Raw genomic sequence first — 24222 nt, forward strand, 5'->3', positions numbered from 1 at the left:
ATGGAAAAATAAAATGATGAGCTGAAAGACATATTTGACCTTAATATAATATACCAGCTGAAGCAGTTGAGAACAATAAAGAGATGAGTTAAGATAGTGATTAAAATAGCAAAGTGACAGGCATCTTTAACAGATTGCGTAAGTTAGTTTCATATATATGGATTGGTCACTTTAGGTTTATGTCTGATTTTCGCAACGAGAATTAAATCATGATAAAGAAAGGACCATCACGTCTCAATCTGTAAGGGTTATTGATTAAAAAGATTTCTAATTTACCCGGTGACAGCTTGGATACACTGTATAATCCTACACATACAAACCTAACACTAGTTGGACTATATAATAAGATACCCTTCCAGAGCCATTTGCAGAGAAACCGGTAAAGCATGGCTTCTAAACCAGGAATTCTCACGGACTGGCCGTGGACGCCGCTCGGAAGCTTTAAGGTCTCCTTGACTTTTAATTTTGCTCCCATTGTTTCTCAGTCTCATTTTCATGCAAGTTGCATGGATATATAGGTACATGTTTCATCTAACGCTTTTTTTTTGTTGTTTCATGGATTTTTTCAGTACATAATCCTGGTTCCCTGGATTGTGGAGAGCATATACTCGTTTAGAGTTAAGGATGAAAAGGAGAGGGACTTTACCAACCTTTATATATTCCCACTTATGTTATGGAGAATGCTTCACAGCCAGCTATGGATTAGCCTTTCTCGTTACCGAACTGCCAAAGGCAGCAACAGGATTGTGGACAAGGGTATTGAATTTGACCAAGTCGACAGGGAAAGGAACTGGTCAGTAACAAAATTAATAAAATCTAAGAGTACAGGACATGTATATATATATATATATATATATGCATGTATATAGGAAAATCTAATGTAATGACGAGAAGATCATGTCTACATATGATATTCTGTTTTGTTTTGGCAGGGATGATCAAATATTGTTCAATGCAATCCTGTTTTACTTGGGGAACAAATATATTCCTGGAGCTTCTCACTTACCCTTTTGGAAAATGGATGGCTTGATTATAACTATGTTGCTCCATGCGGGCCCTGTGGAGTTCCTTTACTACTGGCTTCATAGAGCACTGCACCACCATTACCTTTACTCTCGCTACCATTCTCATCACCATTCCTCCATTGTCACTGAGCCTATTACTTGTAAGAGCAAGACCTACCTCCATCCGCTTCTTCATATATATCCCACATGCATTTTTACAAAATTAATCTCTCTTTTTTTTTCTTTTTTAATTTTTAAACATTAAAATGGAATTTCTTTTTATTTTTTAACTTTACCGTATATTTTTATATTTAAATTTTCACATGATATTAAAAGAAACCACACGCATAACGTCTTTTGTTTTGTTTTGTTTTGTTTTTTTTTTTATTTAATAGCGGTCTTGTTTAACAACAACCAAAAGAAAAAAGAAAATCAAATGTGGAAAAAACAATTTAAAACAAAAAAGAGAATTTTTTTTTTTATTTTGTTCTGGTTTATCCCTTTCCTTTTTTTTATTTACTTTTGTATGTACTTAAATTAACCTATATGTAATTGCCAAATTGTTTTTGTTAAGAAAAGAAAGAAAAGTTGATCCGATTATGACAAGATGCGTCTATCTCTGGGTTTGTGGCAGCGGTGATTCATCCATTTGCAGAGCACATAGCATACTTCGCCCTGTTTGCAATACCATTGTTGACAATCGTGGTAAGTGGAGATGGGTCCATCGTTGCCTTAGCTGCCTACATCACTTACGTGGACTTGATGAACAACATGGGCCACTGCAATTTCGAGCTCATTCCCAGGCGCCTTTTCTTCATTTTCCCCCCTCTCAAGTACCTCATGTACACTCCATCGTATGTCATCTCTCTCTTCATAATAGTGTTTTATGTTCAAATCTTTAGCTAAACTCTTTTGGATGCTACTTAGAATAAAATTGCAAGGAAACTCAAAAACTCTAGACTCCATCTGGGGAAGAGAAATTGCTAGTACCGTAGTTTTATTTTACTAAAAATACTTTCAGCACTCCCACAATTCAATGGCCCTGCTCCTGTACGATTAATTCATCACAATCAAACTAAAATCAATTAATGCTACTCGCAGCCTTTTACTTGGCGTTGCTAAGCTTTCTAGTTTCTATATTTATGAAATCTGCCATGCTAGAGGAATAGGACTAATTCATGAACCATAATATGTATTATTTTATTGCACTTTAAACTAAGCATCATCTACCTAGAAAAATTTTTATTCTTATATATGGAGTAAATGCATCAGACTTGCAGACAAACAAACAAAAAAGAGAGAGAGAGAGAGAGAGAGAGAGAGAACAGAGAACATGGGTAAAAATTTATGAACAAATTTATTACTCGTATATTTTATGTTTAAAAAAACCAATTCAGTACAGAGCAGGAAACATGAAAGAAAGGGATTTGAAAAATGGAGAAGGCAGTTTGGTCTGTGGGCCTTTTGTCTGCTGCCAACCAATTTAGTCGGTAATCGTAGTGATACTGATTACCCTTGCTCATCCCAAAACCTCTCACTCTCAGGATCTCAGCTGAGCTAACTAGTTTGATTGACGTGTAGAACATAGATGTCTTATGTTGCCGAGTCATTTGGAGTATTTATTAGAAGGATATGTGTTGGCCTATTTGGTTCCAAACATTTGGAACAACTTTATAAACAAGTTCTGACTCATTCAAGATCGCTTTCGATATAATAAGTTGATAATTCATGTTCTGGTATTGAAGTTGTTTGCTTTCAATTGCCAAGTGTCTCATTTCTCAACTAATCTCTCATCTGTTTTTCTTCTTCCATTAACACCCCCCCCCCCCCCCCCCCCCAAATCCATTTTGTTTGTGTCGCGTCATATTCGTTTGTCTCGGGCCAGTTGAAAATCTTGCAAGGAATTCCTCTCTCTCTCCTCTCATGCCAATTGCCTACTCGTATAGCAAGTTTTCTTAGCATAATAATACTAAAATGTCTACTGATCAATCATGGTCATAATTATTAACACAAAATATTTGACAATGGCAGGTTTCACTCGCTGCACCACACACAGTTCAGAACCAACTACTCGCTATTTATGCCAATTTATGATTACATCTATGGAACAATGGACAAATCTTCTGATAATTTGTATGAAAATTCACTCAAAAGAAAAGAGGAATCACCCAACGTGGTGCATCTAACGCACCTAACCACACCTGAGTCAATCTATCATCTCCGCCTTGGATTTGCCTCCTTGGCCTCCAAACCATACTCCTCGACTTGCTACTTCTGGCTGTTGTGGCCTGTTACGCTGTGGTCCATGATGCTTACTTGGATTTATGGGCGCACTTTTCTTGTTGAAAGGAATCGATTTGATAAAATCAGACTACAGACCTGGGCCATACCCAAGTACAAAATACAGGTAAGGAAGTTTATTTATTCCCTCAATTAAATGCAGTAGCAACTCGGTGCAATGCAACCAAATAAAATTTGATTACCTTTTTATATAATTTTGATTTCGATAATTTTTTATAAAATTTTAGTAATTTTTCATACAATTTTAGTAACTATTAATACAATTTGGTAACTTTTGATAAAATTTTAGTAACATCTTGATAAAATTTTAGTAACATTATGATAATTTATAATATACTTTTGATAATTATTGATAAAATTTGTCATCGTAAATTAGAATTTTTTCAGTAAATTTTTTTATTGAATAGATTTATGGTAAGTTTATCCTAACCTTCTAAGATTAAATATTTAGCTCCATTTTTGTTAGTAACCAAGATTCAATTCCTAACAATTTTAAATATAAAAAAAAAATTCATCAATAATTGACAATTAAGTTATCATTTTTTTTTTTTATCATTCAAGACCAGCAGAACCCTACATTAAGGGGGAGGGAGGAAGGTTGGGGTTCGAACCCCAACCTTGATGTCTTATTTAAGGTTATCTTGACTATTAGGCCAAGCAACTGAAGACAATTATCATTGATTTATTATTATGTTATCAACGATTTACTATTAAGCTATCAATGATATATTGCTAAATTATTAATGATTTATTATTAAATTATGATTAATTTACTATTAAATTATTGATAATTTATTACTAAGTTACTGATAATTTGTTATAAAGTTATAATTAATTTACTATTATTTTTTCAATAATTTACTATAAAATTATCAATAATTAATTAATTTACTATTAAATTATTACTGATTTACAACTAAATGATCATTTGTTTTTGTTTCCGTTTTCTATTTTCCATTTTTGTTTTTAGTTTTTTTAAAAATTGAAAACAAAAACATATTTGGTAAATTGTTTTTATTTATTGTTTTTTAAAACTAAAAATATGTCGAATAAAGAAAAAAAAATGGTGTTTTTAGTTTTTTTTAAACAATTTAACACTGTTGCGACATGAGCACTATTCATAAAATTTACAATTAAACCACTACGATGAAGCTACAATTATTATATTAATAAAGTAATATTTTTATTATATAAATATTATTAATAAATAAATTTATATTATTTATTAATATAATATTATTTATATAATAAACATAATACTATTTATTAATATATTATTAATATAATATATTAATAAATAATTTTATAATATATTTAAAAATACTATTATAATATATTAATAATATTATTATATTATTAATAACAAATGAAGCTTAACCACTTTCTCAAACATGTTTTTGTTTTGAAATATTTGTTTTCATATTTCAAAACAAAAACATTCGATCCAAACATATTTTCAAATTCAATACACTGAAAATAAAACAAAAACAAAATAAAATAAAACTTTTCAAAAACATAAAATATAAAACATACAACAATACCAAACAACTCTTAAGTTGTTAATGATTTACTACTAAGTATTAATAATTTACATCTAAATTATCAATTATTTACCATTATGTTATTAAGCATTTACTACTATATTATCATTGATTTACTACTTAGTTTTTTTATTATTTATTACAAAATCATCACAAATTTATTACTAAATTAACTATGATTTATTATCAATTTATTACTAATTTATATTAAATTATCCATGATTTATTATTAAGTTATTATTGATTAACTACTACTAAGTTATATTGATTTTTTTTTAAGTTTCCTATGATTAACTATTAAATTATCATTGATTTACTATTAAGTTATTTATTATTTACTACTAAGTTTATTAGTTTATTACTATTAAATTAAAATTGATTTACTATTAAGTTATCACTAATTTATTATTTAAGTTATCATTGATTTATTATTAAGTTATCAATTATTATCTACTAAGTTATCACTTTTTTTAATAACCTATCGTTGATTTACTAATAAGTTGTTATACATTTACAATTATGAAACATGAAAGTTAAAAACCACTAATAATATATGAGATCATTTTCTTTTTATATAACAACATTATTGTTTTATTTAAATTTATAATTTTTTCATTAATTTTTTCGTTGAATAAGTTCATAATAGGTTTATCCCAACCCCTAAAATGAAAGTTTTGATTTCATTTATCCTAGAAACTAGGGTTCAATTCTTAGCAACCTCAAATATAAAAATATATATATCAATGATTGACAATTAAGTTATTAATTATTTACTACTAAAATATCAATAATTTACTACTAAATTATCAAAAATTTACTATTAATTTATGAATGATTTGCCATTAAATTATGAATGATTTTACCATTAATTGTTCTTTATTTATCATTAAATTATTGATAATTTATTATAAAATTATAACTAATTTACTATAAATTTACCAATGATTTATTAAAAAAATCAATAATTAACTAATTTACTAAATTATAACTTATTTATAAGTTATTAGTATTTAGTATTATGTTATTAGTAGTTTACTACTAAGTTATCAATTTACTACTAAATTATCAATAATTTACTATTATATTTTTATATATTAACTATTATGTAATCATTGATTTACTATTTAGTTTTTAATTACTTATTATAAAATTATCATCGATTTACCCCTAAATTCTATGAGTCATTACCAAAGTATTACTGACTTATATTAAATTATGCATGATTTACTATTAAAGTATCACTGATTAATTATTATATTATTGATGATTTATTACTAGGTTATACTAATTTACTACTAATTTATGATTGATTTACTATTAAGTTAATTATGATTTACTACTATCAATTAAATATTTATTAAATTGAAACTAATTTGCTACTAAATTATAATTAATCTACTATAAGTTATCATTGATTTATTATTAAATTATCAATAATTAACTACTAAGTTATCTCTTATTTTTTATTAAGTTATCATTGATTTAGTACTATATTATTTTGCATTTACAACTATATTATAATAGGGTATTATGCATTTATTATTGTTTTATTACGGATTTACTAAAAGGTTATCAATTATTAATTACTAAATTATAATTCATTTATTATTAAGTTATCTTTAATTTTTCACTAAATTATCAATAAGGGTAAGTAATCAGTCGGTTCGACCAATTTGATTTGAAAAAATAATAACCGATTTAACTGACTTTCATTTAACAAATAATCGAACCGATCAAATATTATTAAATAACTAACCATAATCGAACCAACTAAAATCGGTTCGATTCGATCAGTTCGGTTAAATAACTGATTTTTTTGTCATTTTTTTCTATTATGAATAATTATTTAACCACAATACAATTTAATAAAATTCAAAATCAAGTATCATTCAAACTAAATAACTAAAGAATTTAATAATTTCAACAATATTTTACAAGAAAAAAATAAAAAAAAATATTTACCTCAATTTTTTTTACTTTTATTTATTAGAAAGTTGGTTAATTCGGTTAGTTTGATTATTAATTTTAAAAATTAAAAATTGACCGAATTAACCGATTTAAAATATCGATTATAACTAAAACCGAATAAACTAAATTAATTCAATCAAATTCACTTAGTTTTAGTAGGTCTAGTGGATTCAAACCGACTTTTGCTTACCCCTAATTATCGATAATTACTATTAAGTTATACTCATTTTTTTCTATTATGAATAATTATTTAACCACAAATACAATTTAATAAAATTCAAACTCAAGTATCATTCAAACTAAATAACTAAAGAATTTAATAATTTCAACAATATTTTACAAGAAAAAAATAAATAAAAATATTTATCTCAATTTTTTTTACTTTTACTTATTAGAAAGTTGGTTAATTCGGTCAGTTCGGTTATTAATTTTAAAAATTAAAATTTGATCGAATTAATCAATTTAACCGATTTAAAATACCGATTATAACTAAAACCGAATAAACTGAATCAATTCAACCAAATTCACTCAGTTTCGGTCGGTCTAGTCGATTCAAACCAACTTTTGCTCACCCCTAATTATCGATAATTACTATTAAGTTATACTTATTAATTACATTTAAGTTTTTAATGATTAATTATTAAATTATTAATTATCTACTACAATGTTATCATTAATTTGTATATATTCAAAAAGAAATTAATTAGAATATATGCTAAATGATGTAAAGAATAAAAAAATAAAAAAATTCAAATGTAAATGACTTGAAAAGTAGGAATAAATGCTCTTAATTTACTATTAGTAATTTAACGCATAATAATAAATTAAAATAAGAACTTTTATATTAATACAAGTATTAAACCTAAATTAAATAAATATATACAGTATATATTAAGTCAACATTTCTAAAATATTCTTCAAATTTTTTAATTCATGATAAAATAATATATATTAAGATAAGCTTTATTGATGATTTGATTGAATTATTAATGTATATATTTTTATATTTGTTGGTGAAGTACAATTGCATATAAAAGATTGAAAATTTTGAAATATTTTGTCACCAATGGAAAAATAAACTTTGCCTTATGTTTCTATCTTTAAGTATATAACTTTGATTAAAAAATTTGTTATATATATGATATAAGTAATGAGAACAAATTTATTAAATAAAATTTATAAAAATTAAGCAAACTATAATTTATAAAAATATTAAATTCACAATAATTACTTTTGCATTCTCCTAAAAAAATTTCTTCTATTAAGCAAAAAGATACTATATTTTAATTGTTGTTTCATTCTTATTATTATATTTTTAATTGTTGTTTCATTTTTATTACTATTATTCAAAATGACTTTTTTTATATTTTGATGCCAATTAACTTCTCCATTTTAAATGAATAAAGAATATTGTAAGAGGTTATAACAACCAAAATAATATTTAACTCTATGTTGTCTTTTTTAATGAGTATCTACCATAATATATATTTCCAATGAAATATTTGAATTATTTTTCTCGACCCATATAGCAACAACTTGATTAACAAATAAACGATTATAAACTGTTGATCTAGATTAACACTTCATCAATACAAATTTCAAAATCCTCAAAAGAAATATATCTTTTAATCTCTACAAGACTTAGGTATAAGAAAATTTTTCTAGAATTATTATTAATATCTCCATTACTTTTACAGATAAATTTTCATTTAAATTGTGTTCTCATTTTATTTTGAAATTTATTATCGGTATCATAAAAGATAGTTAAAACAACATCGATTAATCAACTCAAACTTGAAACAATTACCACTATATAATCAACATCCATATTTCTTATTCATCTTCTATAATAATTTAAATTTTTCTTATTTAAAATTTTTTCCCTTCATATTCAATGTCTTATTTTTATTGGTTTTGTAGTTGAATTTGTTAATTAATTGAAAGAGTATTTTTAAAGTGAAATCTTAATTATAAGCAATTGAGTATATTTCTTTTTTATTTAGATTTATAACAATTTGAATTCAGTTTTTTAAACAAAGAAAAACAGACACTAATTATTAAGTAAAAATTGCTCATATGCATAAGTGAATAATTGAGTGCACTATAAATAGAAGTTGATAATAAAACTTTCATCAACTAAATATAATTGTACATTCTATCAATTGAAAGATTAAATTTTCTTTTATTTAAAAATTTTATTGTATACAAATATTAAACTATATAATTTTAAAAAATAAAATAAATTCTTAACCTTGGTACTTGTCATGTTTTCTTAAGAAAATTTCAATTCTAAGAATAACAAACTTTTTATGCAATACCTACAAAATTTATATTAATTTCAATTTCAGTATTAATAACATAACTTTTTATGAATGAATGTAACTTTGACATAAATACATTCAAAAAATAGTTGCAATGAATTTTGTAACACCTTAAAAAAATTCACCTAAAACAATTAATTTTACTTCACTTGATGATTTTTTACTTATAAAAATTCACATTAGGTCGTTCAACCACCAAAATCACAAAACAAAAAAAACAATTTAATACAATTGAAAAAGATTAAACAATCTTAAAATATAAATTAATCATATATATGCATATTAAGCTAAAAGTTTAGAGAAAACTAAATCAATTATTGTTTCAATTAATATGAACAATTCTTATAGCAGTTTGAAAAGAACCAATTTTGAGCTTCTTGTAGCTCCACCACTTCAAAAATCATCTAATGCTACAGATAAAAAGTCCAATTAAAGTGTTTAATACATTATATAGTGCTAATTGTTGGTGGAGGGGTGCAACTGATTAATTTGTATTTAATTTGATATTGATTTTTTTCATGGGAATAACAATTATAATATTCTAGAAAAAATACAAAAGAAAAATTAATTATAGAGGTCAAATAAAACTATAAAAATGATTTATTAAATAATTATTTCAAGCAAATAAAAAATTTAATTATGTTATCACTGATTAAACAATCCACTCTTAAAGCATATAAATAATAAAATCATTAACATACATATATAGTTAATATATTAAAACAAAAAATTGAAAAGCAAAAATTAAAAAAAATAAATATACTTAAATGATTTAATTATAATTATTTTTAATGAATTTATTTATCAATATAAACTACATATATAATTATTTTTACAACAACTAAACAAACAAACTCCATACATTCTGTTTTATTCCTCTGCACTTTAAGCTTTAATCTCTTTCTATTAGTATTTTTATTTAATATGACAAATCATTTTTTTTTATGAAAAATGAAAAATCATTTTACTTATGAAAAAGAATCTAATAATAAAAAAATTTATTTAAATTAAAATTTATAAAAAATTACTAATGATAGTTTAATCAATCACTTTTCATATTTTTGGAATTAAAATTTTATTAAGGGTATTATAGTCAATCACCTTTAACACTTTTGAATTCTAATTATAAAAAAAATCTAATAATAAAAATTTTATTTAAATTAAAATTTATAAAAATATTTAATTAAATTTATTTAATTAATTCTATTTTTAATTTTAGTTGATTTAAATTAAATTTAAATAAATTAATAAAATTTAAATTTAAATAAATTAACAAAAGTTATATATTTAAAGATAAATTTATTAATTTAAAAATTTATAAGAGTGTTTAAGTTAATAACTATTAACACTTTTAAAGTTCACATTTTTATATATAGATGATATTTAATAAATTATCTTATTTTTTAAAATAAATTAGTACGAGTCTCATTTTATTTTATTGTTGGTTTTTTTATTTTCAGTTTTCTTTTTTTTTTTGTTTTTATATTTAATGAATTTTCCAAAAAATTACAAAAAAATAAATATTTTAAAAAGATTTTATTTTTTGAGCGTAGGATCTACTTATACCAAACTTTTTTTTCACTTTTTCTTCTTACCATTTTTTTTACTTATTCTCTTTTTTCTTCTTCTAAAAAAATTTAATAAACAATTTTTTTAGATTTTAAATTTTTTATGACAAACTCATTATAGATACTAAAAATAAGCCACATGTTTTTTTTATTTTTTGTTTTTATATATTTAATAAATAATTTTTATTTTTTTTAGACTCACTTGATATCAAGAGTATGTTATGTATCAAGCCATTTGATTTTTTTTTTCATTTTTTATTTCTTTTCTATTTAATAAATATTTTTTTAAATATTAGCCCATTTAATATTATTATTAGAAACATATATATATTTTTGTAACTTTTTTATTTATAATTTTTAAAGAAAATGATGTTAACATTACATCTGGATTTGATTTTTTTTATTCTTTTTTATGTTTTTATTTTTAAAATTCATTATATAAATTATTTTATAAAAAAAAATCATCATTGCAATATCGCATAAGAACTCAATTTTTTTCTTTTTTCTTTTTTTTAATGTTTTATATTCATTTTTTAAATTTAATCATTTTTTTTTATAAAAGGCTAAAGAATGTGTACACACATTATCCTATTTCATTTTTTTCATCTTTCACCTTTTTTATTTTTTTAATTAGAAAAATTTTTTATAAAAAACTAATAAATAAATTTTTAAAGAAAATTTTAATAAAGAATAAAGGTATGTATAACACAACAATCATGTGTTTAATGAGTTTCAATTCATTCAGATCCAATAGATGTAGTTTTTTTATTTGGAATCCGATCAAATTTATTTTTCAAAAATCAAGGTCAAATTAAATATGAATTTAGGGTATTTCGTCCTATCAAAAACTATATAAATATATGTTTTTTATTCATTTAATTTTTTATTTATATATGTATTACATAAAATTATTATTTAATCCTTTAATTTAATAAATCCACATGGAATACCCATTTGCTTTTCCTTTCTTTTTTTTTTTCAATGATTTCTTTTTTTTTTTTAAGAAAAAGTTTTTAACTTTTAAAATTAGAAAAGTTTTGTAATCAAAAATCAATAGATGTAGGAATGATAAAGTAACTAATATCCCATTAGTTTTTATTTGACTCAATTCAATGTGTGCAAGTTTTTGAAAATTTGGGATCAGGTCAAGGTTTTTTCTTTTTTAAATTAAGATTAGATCAGAGTGGTTCAGAGTTTTTTATCTTGCTCCAGCATATATAAAAATATAGTTTTAATTATTTATTTACTTTATATTTATATATTATTATATTAATAAAATTATTATTTAATATCTTAATCTAATAAAAATACTATATTTATATACAATTAAGATATAATTCATCTATTCATCATATAAATTTTACTCATTTTAACTTTTGTTTGATCTTAATTTAAGATATCATGTAACATCTTTTTTTTTCTTTTTTTGTCAATTTGTTTTAAAAAAAATTTATATTTTAAATTTAGATAACTTTGTTAAAAAAAACCCAATAAAAGTGCCCACGTGAGACCCCAATGTGTTTTTTTCTTTGCTTTTTAATTATATAAATTTTGTAACAGAGTTGATGAATTTGTTTTTTTTCTTATTTCATTTTTTATATATCCTAATTAGATAAATTTTATAACAAAAGATATGGATTAATAGAAATGACAAAACAGTTGGTATTTATAGATTCTCAATTTATCTCAATCAAATAAAGAGTATTTTTTTTTTAAATCAAGATTGAGTTGATACAAATCAAATTTTTTATAAGATATGATATTAGACAAATGAGTGTTTAGGGTGCTTTATCCAAATTCATTTCGATATATATATAAAAGAATATAATTTTTTACTATTTTAATTTTATTTATATATATTATATTAATAAAATTATTATTTAATGTTTTGATTTAAGAAATTAATATTTTAAATTGAATTGAAGTGTTCATATAGTACCCTTTATGAGTTTTTTTTTAATTTTTTTTATATTCGCGTATTAACTCTATGTGCTTTTTTTAACCTTTCGTCCTTTTTTCGAATTAAAAGATTTTGCAAAAAAATCAGTAAATAAAACCCAAAAAAAAAATATTTTGACCTGCGAAAACGCGAAGGTATCCATGTAGTACAAGGAAAATTTACTCAAAACTATTTCTTGTCTGATGCATCATAACTAGTATAACCATACATACGTATATGTATAATCTTTATCGTTGACATTGCTGTTAATTTCAGTACCGCTTGAAATGGCAACAAGAATCCATCAATAACTTGATTGAGGAGGCCATATTAGAGGCAGAGGAAAAAGGTGCTAGAGTGTTGAGTCTAGGCCTCATGAATCAGGCAAGTGTTTTCTGGTTTCCCCCCTATTCCAATAAGCAGTTGGTGGGACAAACAGTTCGCAGGATAATTACATTAAAAATAAATAAATAAATAAACTTTAAACTTTTTCTAACAGAAAACTATGATGCTCAAATGTGCAGGGTGAAGAGCTCAACAGGCACGGTTGGCTGTATGTGCAAAAGCATCCCCAGCTTAAAGTGAAGTTGGTTGATGGGAGTAGCTTGGCAGTGCCAGTTCTGCTGAATAGCATACCAAAGGGAACAACCCAAGTACTCCTTAGAGGAAACCTAACTAAAGTTGCTTATGCTATTGCCTCTGCCCTCTGCCAGAAGGGCATCCAGGTACTAGGACATCCCATTGCTTACTCATTAACTGGGCCCCAAAAGAGGTGAACTTATAGTGCCTCACTTGTCAATTTCTCAACTATGCCTGATTTTTCTCCTTTTCACCTGCATAAGGAAATAAAGAAGCTCTAACTCTAATACTGCATTGTTTTTGGACACTTTTTATCATTTTCTTCTTTCTCATAAATTTCCTAGCATGATTTTAATTTAATGTAGATCGCTGTATTTCATGAGGAAGAATATGAGAAGCTTAATAAATCATTTGGCACAAAGTCTGAAGACAAATTAGTTATGTCAAAGAGTTACTCTTACAAGGTAAGTCGATTCTCACTGTTTTTCTTAATTACCACTGCAAGACTATACAGTGGAACGGTTAAAAAGTTATGATGAATATGTTGCAGACATGGTTAGTGGGAGATGAATTGACTGAAGCAGAACAAAGGAAGGCAAGTAAAGGAACACTATTTATTCCCTTTTCGCAATTCCCACCAAAAAAATTGCGGAAAGACTGCTTCTATCACACCACACCAGCAATGCAGACTCCGATGGCCCTTGAGAATGTTGATTCTTGTGAGGTTGAACATGAGCATTCTTCATTTCCCACATTAATTCATAATTGATGCTCATTCCTGCATCACAGGAATTAAAAAGTTTCAGTATTCTAGTTCTACCATGTTGATATAAAAGCTAGCATTTGAATTTGACAGAACTGGCTGCCACGGAGGGTGATGAGCGTTTGGCGCATTGCTGGGTTAGTGCATGCACTGGAAGGCTGGGAGGAGCATGAATGTGGTTACACCATGTCAAACATTGAGAAAGTTTGGGAAGCAAGTCTCAAGCATGGATTTCAGCCTCTGAGGGTCCCAACTCAATCAAAATCCTAAATATTGGCAGACATCGCATGGTGTTTTGCATATCTAGCTACTGATATCTATATATGTTATTTTCTATGTAGTAAGCATTTAAATTTCTATCCAGGAATCATGTGTCTCGTTGGAATTATAGACTCCATGCATGCCTCCATATAGTACGTATTAGAGCTTTCAAATAAATAAAATAAAACATTCCCTTTAACTTTTAAGCCGTTTGTGGACTGTATAATTGTTTTATTGTTGATTATATTAATCTGTGGTACTATTATTTTGTTGGCCTATCAACATCATTACTCGTCAAAATAATACCTTGACCAGTCTATAAACCTTAATTGTGTTCTCAAGTGTTTCAGACATCATACCAACATCCGAGGAAAAATTCGACCTATCCTCCGAGTACCAGTCTGTAGTTGTAGCTGTGGGATTTCCTCCTCTATATACTTTCTGGGGAAGCCTCAGCAAGAAATCTACAGTCAAATGTGAAGATTCTATATCTACCAATCGGATAACTGTCTTCTTACTTTCAACCCAAAACCTCTCTTAGGCCTCGCTTAGCAGCTGCTGCTATTTCAACTTGCATAGTGGGAAAGCATCTTAAATCCTGTCAAGCATTTTACCAAGGATATTTGTATTTCAAAAGCAAAGAATTCGTCCATTCCAAATCAATGCACAAGAATACCGGCAAAAACGCCAAAGGACCTGGGGTACGCATTGCCATCACTCACCGACGATAATGCCTGTAAGGTTATAGGGAAGCTAATTGCTGAGAGGTCAAGGGAAGCTGATGTATTTGCCATGTCTTATGAGCCCCTAAAGAATGAGAGAATTGAGGGTAAACTTGGGATTATTTTTTTATTAAACCGATATGGTTCGTCTTGGTGAAACAGGCAGTTTACTCTGAACTTAGAAGTAATACCAAATGACAATCACAGTAGCGAACATGAAGTGGCGTTGAAGGCTGAAGACAACGGTGCTAGTGCCAACCACTGGAAAGAACTGTAGTCATAAATCTTCTGCTTTGCCTTGGGGTTCAAGTTGTTGAAAAGGTTTTGGAAAACTTTTTTGAGTTAGTCTTTAAAGAAATATAAAGAAAAAAAAAAAACAAAAAACAAAAAGGGTCTTCTGTCATCAATGCACCGTGGGTAACAGCTAATCAGTGTTTCCAAGTTGGAATTGTATCAAACCTTTAGTGATTTCAATTGCATTATCAAAATGGAGGCGAGTTCAAGACAATGATGATGATAAAGGTGCAAATACTGGGGGATCCAATTACGTTTCAGATTTTAGTATCTCCAATCAGGACAACCAATACACATATTAGATGCCAGTGTCGGTGGCCTCCAATGATAACATTACCTTCGAAGCATTCACAGTGGCAACTTAATTATGCAGAGAATAAGAATTTCGCGTAAACCAGAACATTTATTGTGATTATCAGCACTAAAAATGCTATTAGAATGAGAAAATACGATAAAAAGAATATAGGGGCATGAACTTCATAAGAGGCATGAACTTCATCAGGTAATGTAATTATAAACCAAATGCTATGTGATACAAAAAAACTTGCCCGTTAGAATACAGTAATGTGCAGCAAACTGTGACATATAACCTGCACGAAAGAAAATGATATCACTGACAAAATGTGTGCTCGATAAAGCAGAGATCAAGGATTCCTTTAAACATAAAATTGGCAGATAAAATATGAGTCAACCTTTAAGACACTGCCATTCACAGATAAAGATGTCACCTTGAATGAATATGCTAATTCCACTGGTGGAGCTCCAAAGCCTAGGCAGTGACCTGCATATGCCACATATATCAATCAAGAGTGGAAGATGCAAACCAAGATGTTTTCTGGGTTTTGAACCAGATATGTTAACTAATCAAACAATTCTTCAGTGCTTTGAGAGTATCATATAAAATCTAGTAAATGGATCGAGACTGATTCAAATGATCCTCCTGGGTTGCTAAGTAAACCCAAATATTATATCCTAAAATGCTAATAATTTATTTCTCAACTTCAAAGATCAGTTGCCAGGGGCTATGTTATTTTGAGGGAACATACATTTTCCGAGTTCTTGTAGCACGGGATATTTTTGTAAGAATTTCATGTTGAATCCTATGATGCAAAATTCAGGCTGACAAGTCCTACAACTTTTCTGGTTCCATACAATCACCTCTTTCTTCCCTATTATTATTCCTCTAGAGATAGAATTAGGAGAGAGATTTTCTGTTTCCTAGTTGGAGAAGCCCATAACCTAGATCTTCTACTGGATCCCTAATGTCCATAACACAATATCTCATCCTAAATCCTAAGGTGCAAAGTCCAACCTATTACATAGTACCTTTCTGTGTTTCATGTCTCAAAATATCAAACTATCATCCCACACCTTGTTTCAAAGAAATAGTCATAGTGTTCTTTTTTCTTCTTATGATAATTAAACTTTAATTTCACATAGATACAAAGTTCATGCTCTGGACAAGCTCCCTTTTTTTGGCTTCACATCCCAACATCCCATGCTGTTCATCTTGCAATCACATAGGTATCCACTTTTCTTCCTATAACAAATACATTCATTTAATAATGTATCTATCATTGCTTCAAAGAAAAATAATAAGTACCTACTACATATACGACTATGATTGGATTGGATACCTTTAAATTATTATATTTACAAATGCAGTGATATCCACTTTCTTAGTTTTGTTTTCTAACAAAGAAGGGCAAACCCATGACCCTTTACCTGTTCATCTTTTCGGATGAACACAACTTTAACCGCCTCAAACACCTCTTCTATGGGCTTTGCAGCATCAATCTAAACATCAAAGCAACAAAATTTGAAGTTGAGGTAACTGTGCCAATCATCTAGTAATTAATCAAACACTTCAGACAGAATATTACCTCTCTGACCTTCCCCTTGGCCTTATAGTACTCAATCACAGGAAGGCTGGACTGTAGAAACACCATGAATCGCTTCCTTATTGTTTCAATGTTATCATCTTCTCTTCCCTTCATTATGTAGATAAAGACAAACAGTTTAAACAACATAAAATGGCACAAAACAAAAAGAAACAAAGAAATCTTCTAATGTAAATCACATAGACAACCTAGATAGAGAGAGATCCAGAGAGATTGAGAATCAAGTAACCTGGTTCCTACTCAGAAGACGCCTCTCCATCTCTTCTTCAGGGCAATTAAAAAACAGGACAAACTCTGGTTCGATTTTTGTCTGCAGAACCACCAAGTTTTCACCATGTTAGAGTACTTGACTGAATGATGCTGAGAAGGCTAGGTAAAAGAAAAGCCCAATAGCATGTAAATTGAAAGAATAAATCTGGGAACAAAGAATGATAAAGACTTACAACAGCTTCAAATGCTGCACGGTTTTCCTCATTACGAGGAAAACCATCAATTAGGAATTTGTCATTACCACTTTCCAACATTGCTTTTTGGAGAAGCCTAATTGTGACCTCAGAAGGAACAATCTTTCCTTCTTTGATCATGTTCTGAATCATGGTTCTGCAGATCAGAAGACAACACATGTTAATTATAATCTTGCAGAAAAGGGGGCATGGGGAAAATGGTTCAAATGCAACAAGTAAGAACACTACATATATAAACAATAGGTCTAAAAAATTACAAACCAGATTAGTACATAAGCATGCACCCACTTCTGCCCCTAACTCAATGTCAATATGCAACAAATGCAGAAAACATGCAGTTCAGGTTCAGGACCCAAAAGAGGCATGTCCTCAGAATTTAACCAAAACAGATGAAACAAACAGCTTATCTAGTGATGCAGGGGAATAGAAGTTAAACCTAGAAAATTTGCAAGGATAAACTTTATTTGTCTAATTTCAAAAGTTGGGGGTAGAAACGCCAATAATATTCAATGAAAACATTCTAGATTACAAATTTGAACAGATATCAAAAGAAGCAAGCTACATGGAGGGATAACATCGATAATCAATCATTAGAAACAAGGTTTTTTCTCAAAGCAATAAGTCTTAGAAGTTATATATTTTTCTAAATTGATGCTGACTACAGATTTGAATCATGCATAAAGATCAAAGCGTTAATGAAATGTCTAGAATTAGGTAGAAACCTATACATGTCTAGCTTTTGCAGGCATGTATGTATGTCATACCCATTTTCAGAACCAGACTTAATTTCTGCTCGGAGAAGATCTCCAGCACTGAGATGGGTGTAATGAAAGTGCTCGACTATATTTGCACACTGGGTACCTTTTCCACTGCCGGGGCCACCTGATCAATGAACAAAAAGAAAAAAACTCAAGAGCCGTAGGCATTTACAAACATGAAGAAAATTAACTGGGTGAAAAGATAAATGTAAAACTACTAAGAACAGAAAAAAAAAAAAAAAAAAGAAAAAAAAAAGAGAGAGAGACAAGAAGAAGAAGAAGACGTCGCATACCCAAAACAAAAACAACTGTTGGCTTTTTGTCGGCCAAGCTAACATTGACATCCTGTAGTTAGAATATAGCGTCATAAGCATATTTGGTAGGAAATTTGCGGATCCATGATAAAGATGCTTGGGGAGGGAACCAATTTTCCAAAAGTATGTTTCTTACTAATTTTTTTGAAAAACAATTGGATCAACAGAGTAAATTTCTTAATCGTCATTACCTTGTTTGCAGCGTCAACGGTTCCCATGAGCCCCTTTAACCTGCATAAATGGAAAAGAAGAAGGAAAAAAGAGTAAGAAATTAAGAAAAGCAAGAGATCCGAATAAAAGACGATGATGTGGTTAATTTTGCACACAAGACGAAGAAGGGATCTGATGTATAGCAGCAGCAAAAGAGGCAATAAAAGACATTGAAGAAAAAAGTGGTAATAAATTTTACACAGATCGAATGAGAAGACAGATAAAGATGGCGTTAGGTTGGCATTGAAAAAAGAAAACAAAAGAAGAAGAATGATCAGATCTGATCCAATCAGATGAGAAGAGTAAAATGATAAAAATAAATGCAGATTGAAAGAAAGAGCGAGGTTGGAATTTACCTGAATGAATTAGGATGAAGGAATGAAGGAGGGAAGGGAGGATCTCTCTCAAGACTAAAGTGATGAACACGCGTTGGTGGACTTTGCCTGGCGATGGCCTGGCTTTTAAATACTTGCTGCCGCCTGCCTCGAAATTTTGAGAGGGACAATACATTAAATGCTCTCTGAACTATTGCATTTTTTAACGTGATATTTAAATAAAAAAAATTTTTAATCAAATAATTAAACTTCATTCCCGTATAATAATAGACCTCCCTCGATATCTAACATCGTTTAAAGAAAAAAAAGCTTATACCGCCCTAGGTCGATTAAAATCTAACAAATGTTAAAAAATATTATACCATTTTTCACGATTTATCCGCATTTTTTTTTTATAAAAAGAATAAAAATTTAGAAACAACTTAGAGAATCAAGAACACAAAATCAAAAACTTCAAAATTTTGTAAAATTCAACCTTAAACCTATCATGCTTTTTAAAAGTCTAGAAAGACTTAACATAACTCTATCATCAATGTCATCACTATCACCACCACTTCATTATATTTCTTTTGAATAAAAAATCTCTATAATAATGTTTACCCTTATCACTAGTTCCATCTCTCACCATTAGTTACATCCTTTTTCCTTACGATCGTCATTGCAATTGATTTTTATTTTGAAATTTGACAAATAGTATAATTGGATAACAGCCGCATATATTATCAATCCAAAATTAATTACTAAAATTCTTATGACAAAAAGTATTAAAAGAAAAATTTTAGCATCCCTAGATCATTGAAACCTTATCATTTCAGTAATTACACAAGCCTATCGACAAGTAAAATAAAATGAAAAAAGCATTCAATCACGCCAAAAAAATTTTAAGCCATGGGAGTTGTTTAATTTTTTTTTTTTTAGGTTATCCATGAAGAGAGAATAGTTATTAGGAGTTGGTCAAGCTTAGAACAGTAGTCACAAAGGGGGAAACCAGCAACAGAAACGATAACAATTGTAGTGGTTAGTGGTGGCTGGCGTGATTTCTTGAAAGATCCGACAATGAAAGAAAAGAGGATGATAAGGAAAACAATATACTGAAAACTCAAAACAATCGGATAGTGGAAAGGGACCAAAACATTAGTGAAAGGGTACTATTTTGGCTTTAAATCTAAGCCATTAAAGGTCGATTTTGGAGAATTTGATACCAAATCCGAGATGAAGAGACAAAAATAAGGTTTGTCATAAATTTTGAACTTTAACGGAGGTCTGACGACTACAAAGTACAACGATAATATGGTAAGCGACAATGGTGGCCAACATCTCAAAAAAGAGAAAAACTTTGAAAAGAAAGAAAAAAGAAAGAAGAAGAAAAAATTAAAAAAAATTAATTTCTACCTATATATAATAAGATCAAAATTATATCATTTTGATAAAAAAAAATTAAACCAATTGCATTTTAAAGACTAAAAATTATTAAAAAAAAATTTTCCTAAAAATTATACTTTAAATTTTTTTTTATTTTTTAAAAAAGACACGTGACAATCACATGTAAGTCATGTGGCAATCGTATGTAATCCACGTCAGTATTTAAATGTCACATCAATATTTTTTTAACAGTATTAAGGCTTTAAGCAATTTAATACATAAAAATGTAATTTATGTATCTTATTAGATTTTTTTTAAGTACTACATTGAGAAAAGTGCAATAGTTCAAAGGCCAAATGGGATATTATCCCACTTTGAGATTTGAGCATTCCAAAGGGTATATTTGGAATATAATAGTCAAAAAGTGGTTGTTTGCACTTTATTTCTGTCTAACAATGTACCTCAATATCTAACACTACTAAAAACAAAAAAGCTTACATGGCATTTGGCCAATTAAAATCTAACGAATGTTAACAAATACCATATTATTTTTCATGAGTTATCTACATATTTTTTTTGGTAAAAAGCATAGAAATTTAAAAAAAAAACTCAAAGAATTAAGAACACAAAGTTAAAGACTTCAAAAATTCGCAAAATTCAACCTTAAACCCTACCACACTTTTTAAAAGCCCATAGAGACTTAACATAGCTCCGCCATCAATGTCGCCACCATCACCACCACTTCATTATCTTTCTTTTAAACAAAAAAATCCCTATGATAGTGTCTGCCCTCATCATTAGTTCTATCCCTCATCATTAGTTCCATCATTTTTCCTCATCATTAGTTTTTATTTTAAAATCTGACAAATGTTATAGTTGGATAACAGCTGCATATATTATCAATCCAAACTTAATTACTAAATTTTCTATGACAAAAAGTATTAAAAGAAAAAAATCGACATCCCAATAACATTAAAATTCTATCATTTTGGTAATGAGAAAAACATTTTATAATAATTAATGAAAATATTACACAAGCTTATCAGCAATGAACACAAGCATAAAATTACACAAGCCTATCAACAAGCAAAAGAAAAATAAAAAAGAATTCAATCACACCTAAAAAATTTTAGGTCGTGGCAGTTTAATTTTTTTTTTTAGGTTATCCATTAAGAAAGAATAGTCCTTAAGAATTGGTCAAACTTAAAGCAATAGTCATAAAGGGGAAAACCAGCAACAGAAACAATGGCAGTTGTGGTGGTCAGCGATCGATGGCTAGCATAATTTTTTGAGAGATCCGACAATGAAAGAAGAGAGGATGATAAGGGAAACAATATATTAAAAACTCAAGACAATCGGACAGTGGAAGGGGACAAAAACTTTAATGAAAGGCTACTACTTCAACTTCAAATCTAGGCCATTAGAGATCGATTTTCGAGAATCTAATCTCACATTCAAGATAAGGAAGCAAAAATAAGGTTCATCATAAATTTTAAACTTTAATGATGGCTTGATGGCTACGAGGTACGACAACGGTGTGACAATTGACAGTGGTGGCCAACATCCCAAAAAAGAGAAAAACTTTAAAAGAGAGAAAAGAGAGACAATAAGAAAAAAATAAGAAAAATCTAATTTTTGCCTATATATAATAAGATCAAAACTGTTATTTTGATAAAAAAAAATAAACCAATTGCATTTTAAAGACTAAAAATTAATTAAAAAAACTTTTTCTTAAAAATTATACTGTAAAAATTTTTTATTTTTAAAAAAGACACGTGGCAGTCCTTATAGGCCGTGTGGTAGCTATGTGTAATCCACGTCAGCATTTAAATGCCATGTCAACATTTTTTTAACAATATTAAGGGTTAAGGCAATTTGATACATAGAAATGTAGTTTATTTACTAGATTATTTTTTTTTCTTTTTTGTTTAGGTGCTATATTGGAAAAAATGCAATAATTCAAAGGTCAAATGGGATATTATCCCATTTTAAGATTTGAGCATTCCAAAAAGTATATTTGGAATATAACAGTAAAAAAGTGGTTGTTCACATTTCATTTTCATACAACAATGTACCCCCATATTTGACACCATTAAAAAGAAAAAAGCTTAAATGGCCTTTGGCCAATTAAAATCTAACAAATGTTAAAAAAATACCATATTATTTTTCATGGCGTATCTACATTTTTTTTTTGATAAAAAGAATAGAAATCTAGAAACAACTTAGAAAACCCAGAACACAAAGTCAAAGACTCCAAAAATTCTTAAAATTTAACATTAAACGCTACCATGCTTTTTAAAAACTGATAGGGACTTAACGTAGCTCCGTCATCAATGTCATCGCCATCACCAATACTTCATTGTCTTTCTCTTAAACAAAAAATCTCTATAATGGTGTCTGCCCTCATCATTAGTTTCATCTCTTTTTCTCACCATCACCATTACCATTGGTTTTTATTTCAAAATTTGACAAATGTTATAGTTGGATAACACCTAAATATATTATCAATCCAAAATTAATTACTAAATTTTCTAACAAAAAGTATTAAAAGGAACAAATTGACATCCCCAGATCATTAAAACCATATCGTTTTGGTAATGAGAAAAACATTTTACAATAATTAACAAAAATATCGCACAAGCTTATCAGTAATGAACACAAACACAAAATTACACAAGCCTATCAATAAGTAAAACAAAAGGAAAAAAGCTTTAAATCACACCTAAAAAAATTTTGGCTGTAAGGGTTATTTAATTTTTTTCTTAGGTTATCCATGAGGAAAAAAGTAGCCATAAAAGGGAAAACCAACAACAAAAGCAATGGCAGTTGTGGTGGTTGGTGGTTGGTGGTGGCTAGCATGATTTTTTAAGAGATCCAATAATGAAAGAAGAGAAGATGATAAGAGAAACAACATACTAAAAACTCAAAACAATCGGATAGTGGAAAAGACCAAAACGTCAGTGAAAGGCTACTGCTTTGACTTCAAATTAAAGCCATTAGAGGTCAATTTTCGAGAATATAATCCTAGATTAGAGATGAGGCAAAAATAAGGTTTATCATAAATTTTAAACTTTAATGGTGGTCTGACAAGTACAAAATATAGCAACGGTGGGGTAACTGATATGGTGGCCAATATCCTGAAAGAGAGAAAAACTCTCAAAAGAGAAAAAATGAAAAAAATAAAAAAATCTAATTTTTGCCCATATATAATAAGATAAAAAATATGTCATTTTGATAAAAGAATTAAACCAATTGCATTTTAAAGACTAAAAATTAATTAAAAAAACTTTTTCTTAAAAATTATATTTTAAGAATTTTTTATTTAAAAAAACATGTGGCAGTCACATGTAGGCCATATAGAGCCATATGTAATCTACATCAACATTTAAATGCCACGTCAACATTTTTCTTTAACAATATTAAAGGTTAAGGCAATTTAATATATGAAAATGTAGTTTATGTACCTGATTAGAAATTTTTTTTTTTTTTTTAGGTATTATATTGGAAAAAATGCAATAGTTCAAAAGCCAAATGGAATATTATTCCATTTTGAGATTTAAGCATTCCAAAGGGTATATTTGAAATATAATAGTCAAAAAGTGATTGTTTATGGTTCA

General features: G+C 27.9%; 2 protein-coding genes across 16 annotated transcripts; one reads left to right on the forward strand and one right to left on the reverse strand.

Annotated features, from left to right (window-relative positions):
- Positions 1-367: 367 nt before the first annotated feature.
- On the forward strand, positions 368-14451 carry LOC111293740 (very-long-chain aldehyde decarbonylase CER1-like). The gene is made up of 10 exons (XM_022886662.2): positions 368-446; positions 570-793; positions 933-1165; positions 1639-1858; positions 3036-3411; positions 12919-13026; positions 13167-13367; positions 13587-13685; positions 13772-13945; positions 14078-14451. Exons 1-10 carry the CDS (start codon positions 387-389, stop codon positions 14252-14254), a joined length of 1872 nt encoding a protein of 623 aa, XP_022742397.1. The 5' UTR covers positions 368-386; the 3' UTR covers positions 14255-14451.
- On the reverse strand, positions 13876-19475 carry LOC111293739 (UMP-CMP kinase 3-like). 15 transcript variants are annotated; one of them, XR_016327535.1, is made up of 11 exons: positions 19265-19439; positions 18890-18929; positions 18678-18729; positions 18349-18508; positions 17606-17762; positions 17392-17472; positions 17145-17252; positions 16899-17058; positions 15990-16042; positions 15810-15851; positions 13877-13999 (listed from the first exon to the last, which is right to left on the reverse strand). XR_016327535.1 is itself a non-coding variant. In XM_089743558.1 (10 exons), exons 2-9 carry the CDS (start codon positions 18914-18916, stop codon positions 16031-16033), a joined length of 627 nt encoding a protein of 208 aa, XP_089599684.1. In that variant the 5' UTR covers positions 18917-18929; positions 19265-19475; the 3' UTR covers positions 15482-15851; positions 15990-16030. The 15 variants fall into 15 exon arrangements, 4 of the variants coding, with proteins under 4 accessions (XP_089599684.1, XP_022742395.2, XP_089599683.1 ...); XR_016327536.1 differs by having other exon boundaries at positions 13886-13999; positions 16987-17058; positions 19265-19435; XR_016327537.1 differs by lacking the exon at positions 13877-13999 and adding an exon at positions 14778-14843 and having other exon boundaries at positions 16987-17058; positions 19265-19435.
- Positions 19476-24222: the final 4747 nt, after the last annotated feature.

Source organism: Durio zibethinus, chromosome 14 (assembly GCF_047325235.1).
Source record: "Durio zibethinus cultivar Kanyao isolate XHJ-2024 chromosome 14, ASM4732523v1, whole genome shotgun sequence".
Taxonomy (NCBI): Eukaryota; Viridiplantae; Streptophyta; class Magnoliopsida; order Malvales; family Malvaceae; genus Durio; species Durio zibethinus.

Excerpts from the sequence above, each read along its gene's own strand:
- LOC111293740 (XM_022886662.2), top strand. The coding sequence starts at position 387 with ATGGCTTCTAAACCAGGAATTCTCACGGACTGGCCGTGGACGCCGCTC. Across the intron at positions 13,027-13,166 it reads GTCTAGGCCTCATGAATCAG|GGTGAAGAGCTCAACAGGCA; the intron begins GCAAGTGTTTTC and ends TCAAATGTGCAG. Across the intron at positions 13,686-13,771 it reads CAAAGAGTTACTCTTACAAG|ACATGGTTAGTGGGAGATGA; the intron begins GTAAGTCGATTC and ends AATATGTTGCAG.
- LOC111293739 (XM_089743557.1), bottom strand. The coding sequence starts at position 18,916 with ATGGGAACCGTTGACGCTGCAAACAAG. Across the intron at positions 18,730-18,889 it reads CCGTTGACGCTGCAAACAAG|GATGTCAATGTTAGCTTGGC; the intron begins GTAATGACGATT and ends TTCTAACTACAG. Across the intron at positions 17,253-17,391 it reads GTCTTCTGAGTAGGAACCAG|GGAAGAGAAGATGATAACAT; the intron begins GTTACTTGATTC and ends TACATAATGAAG.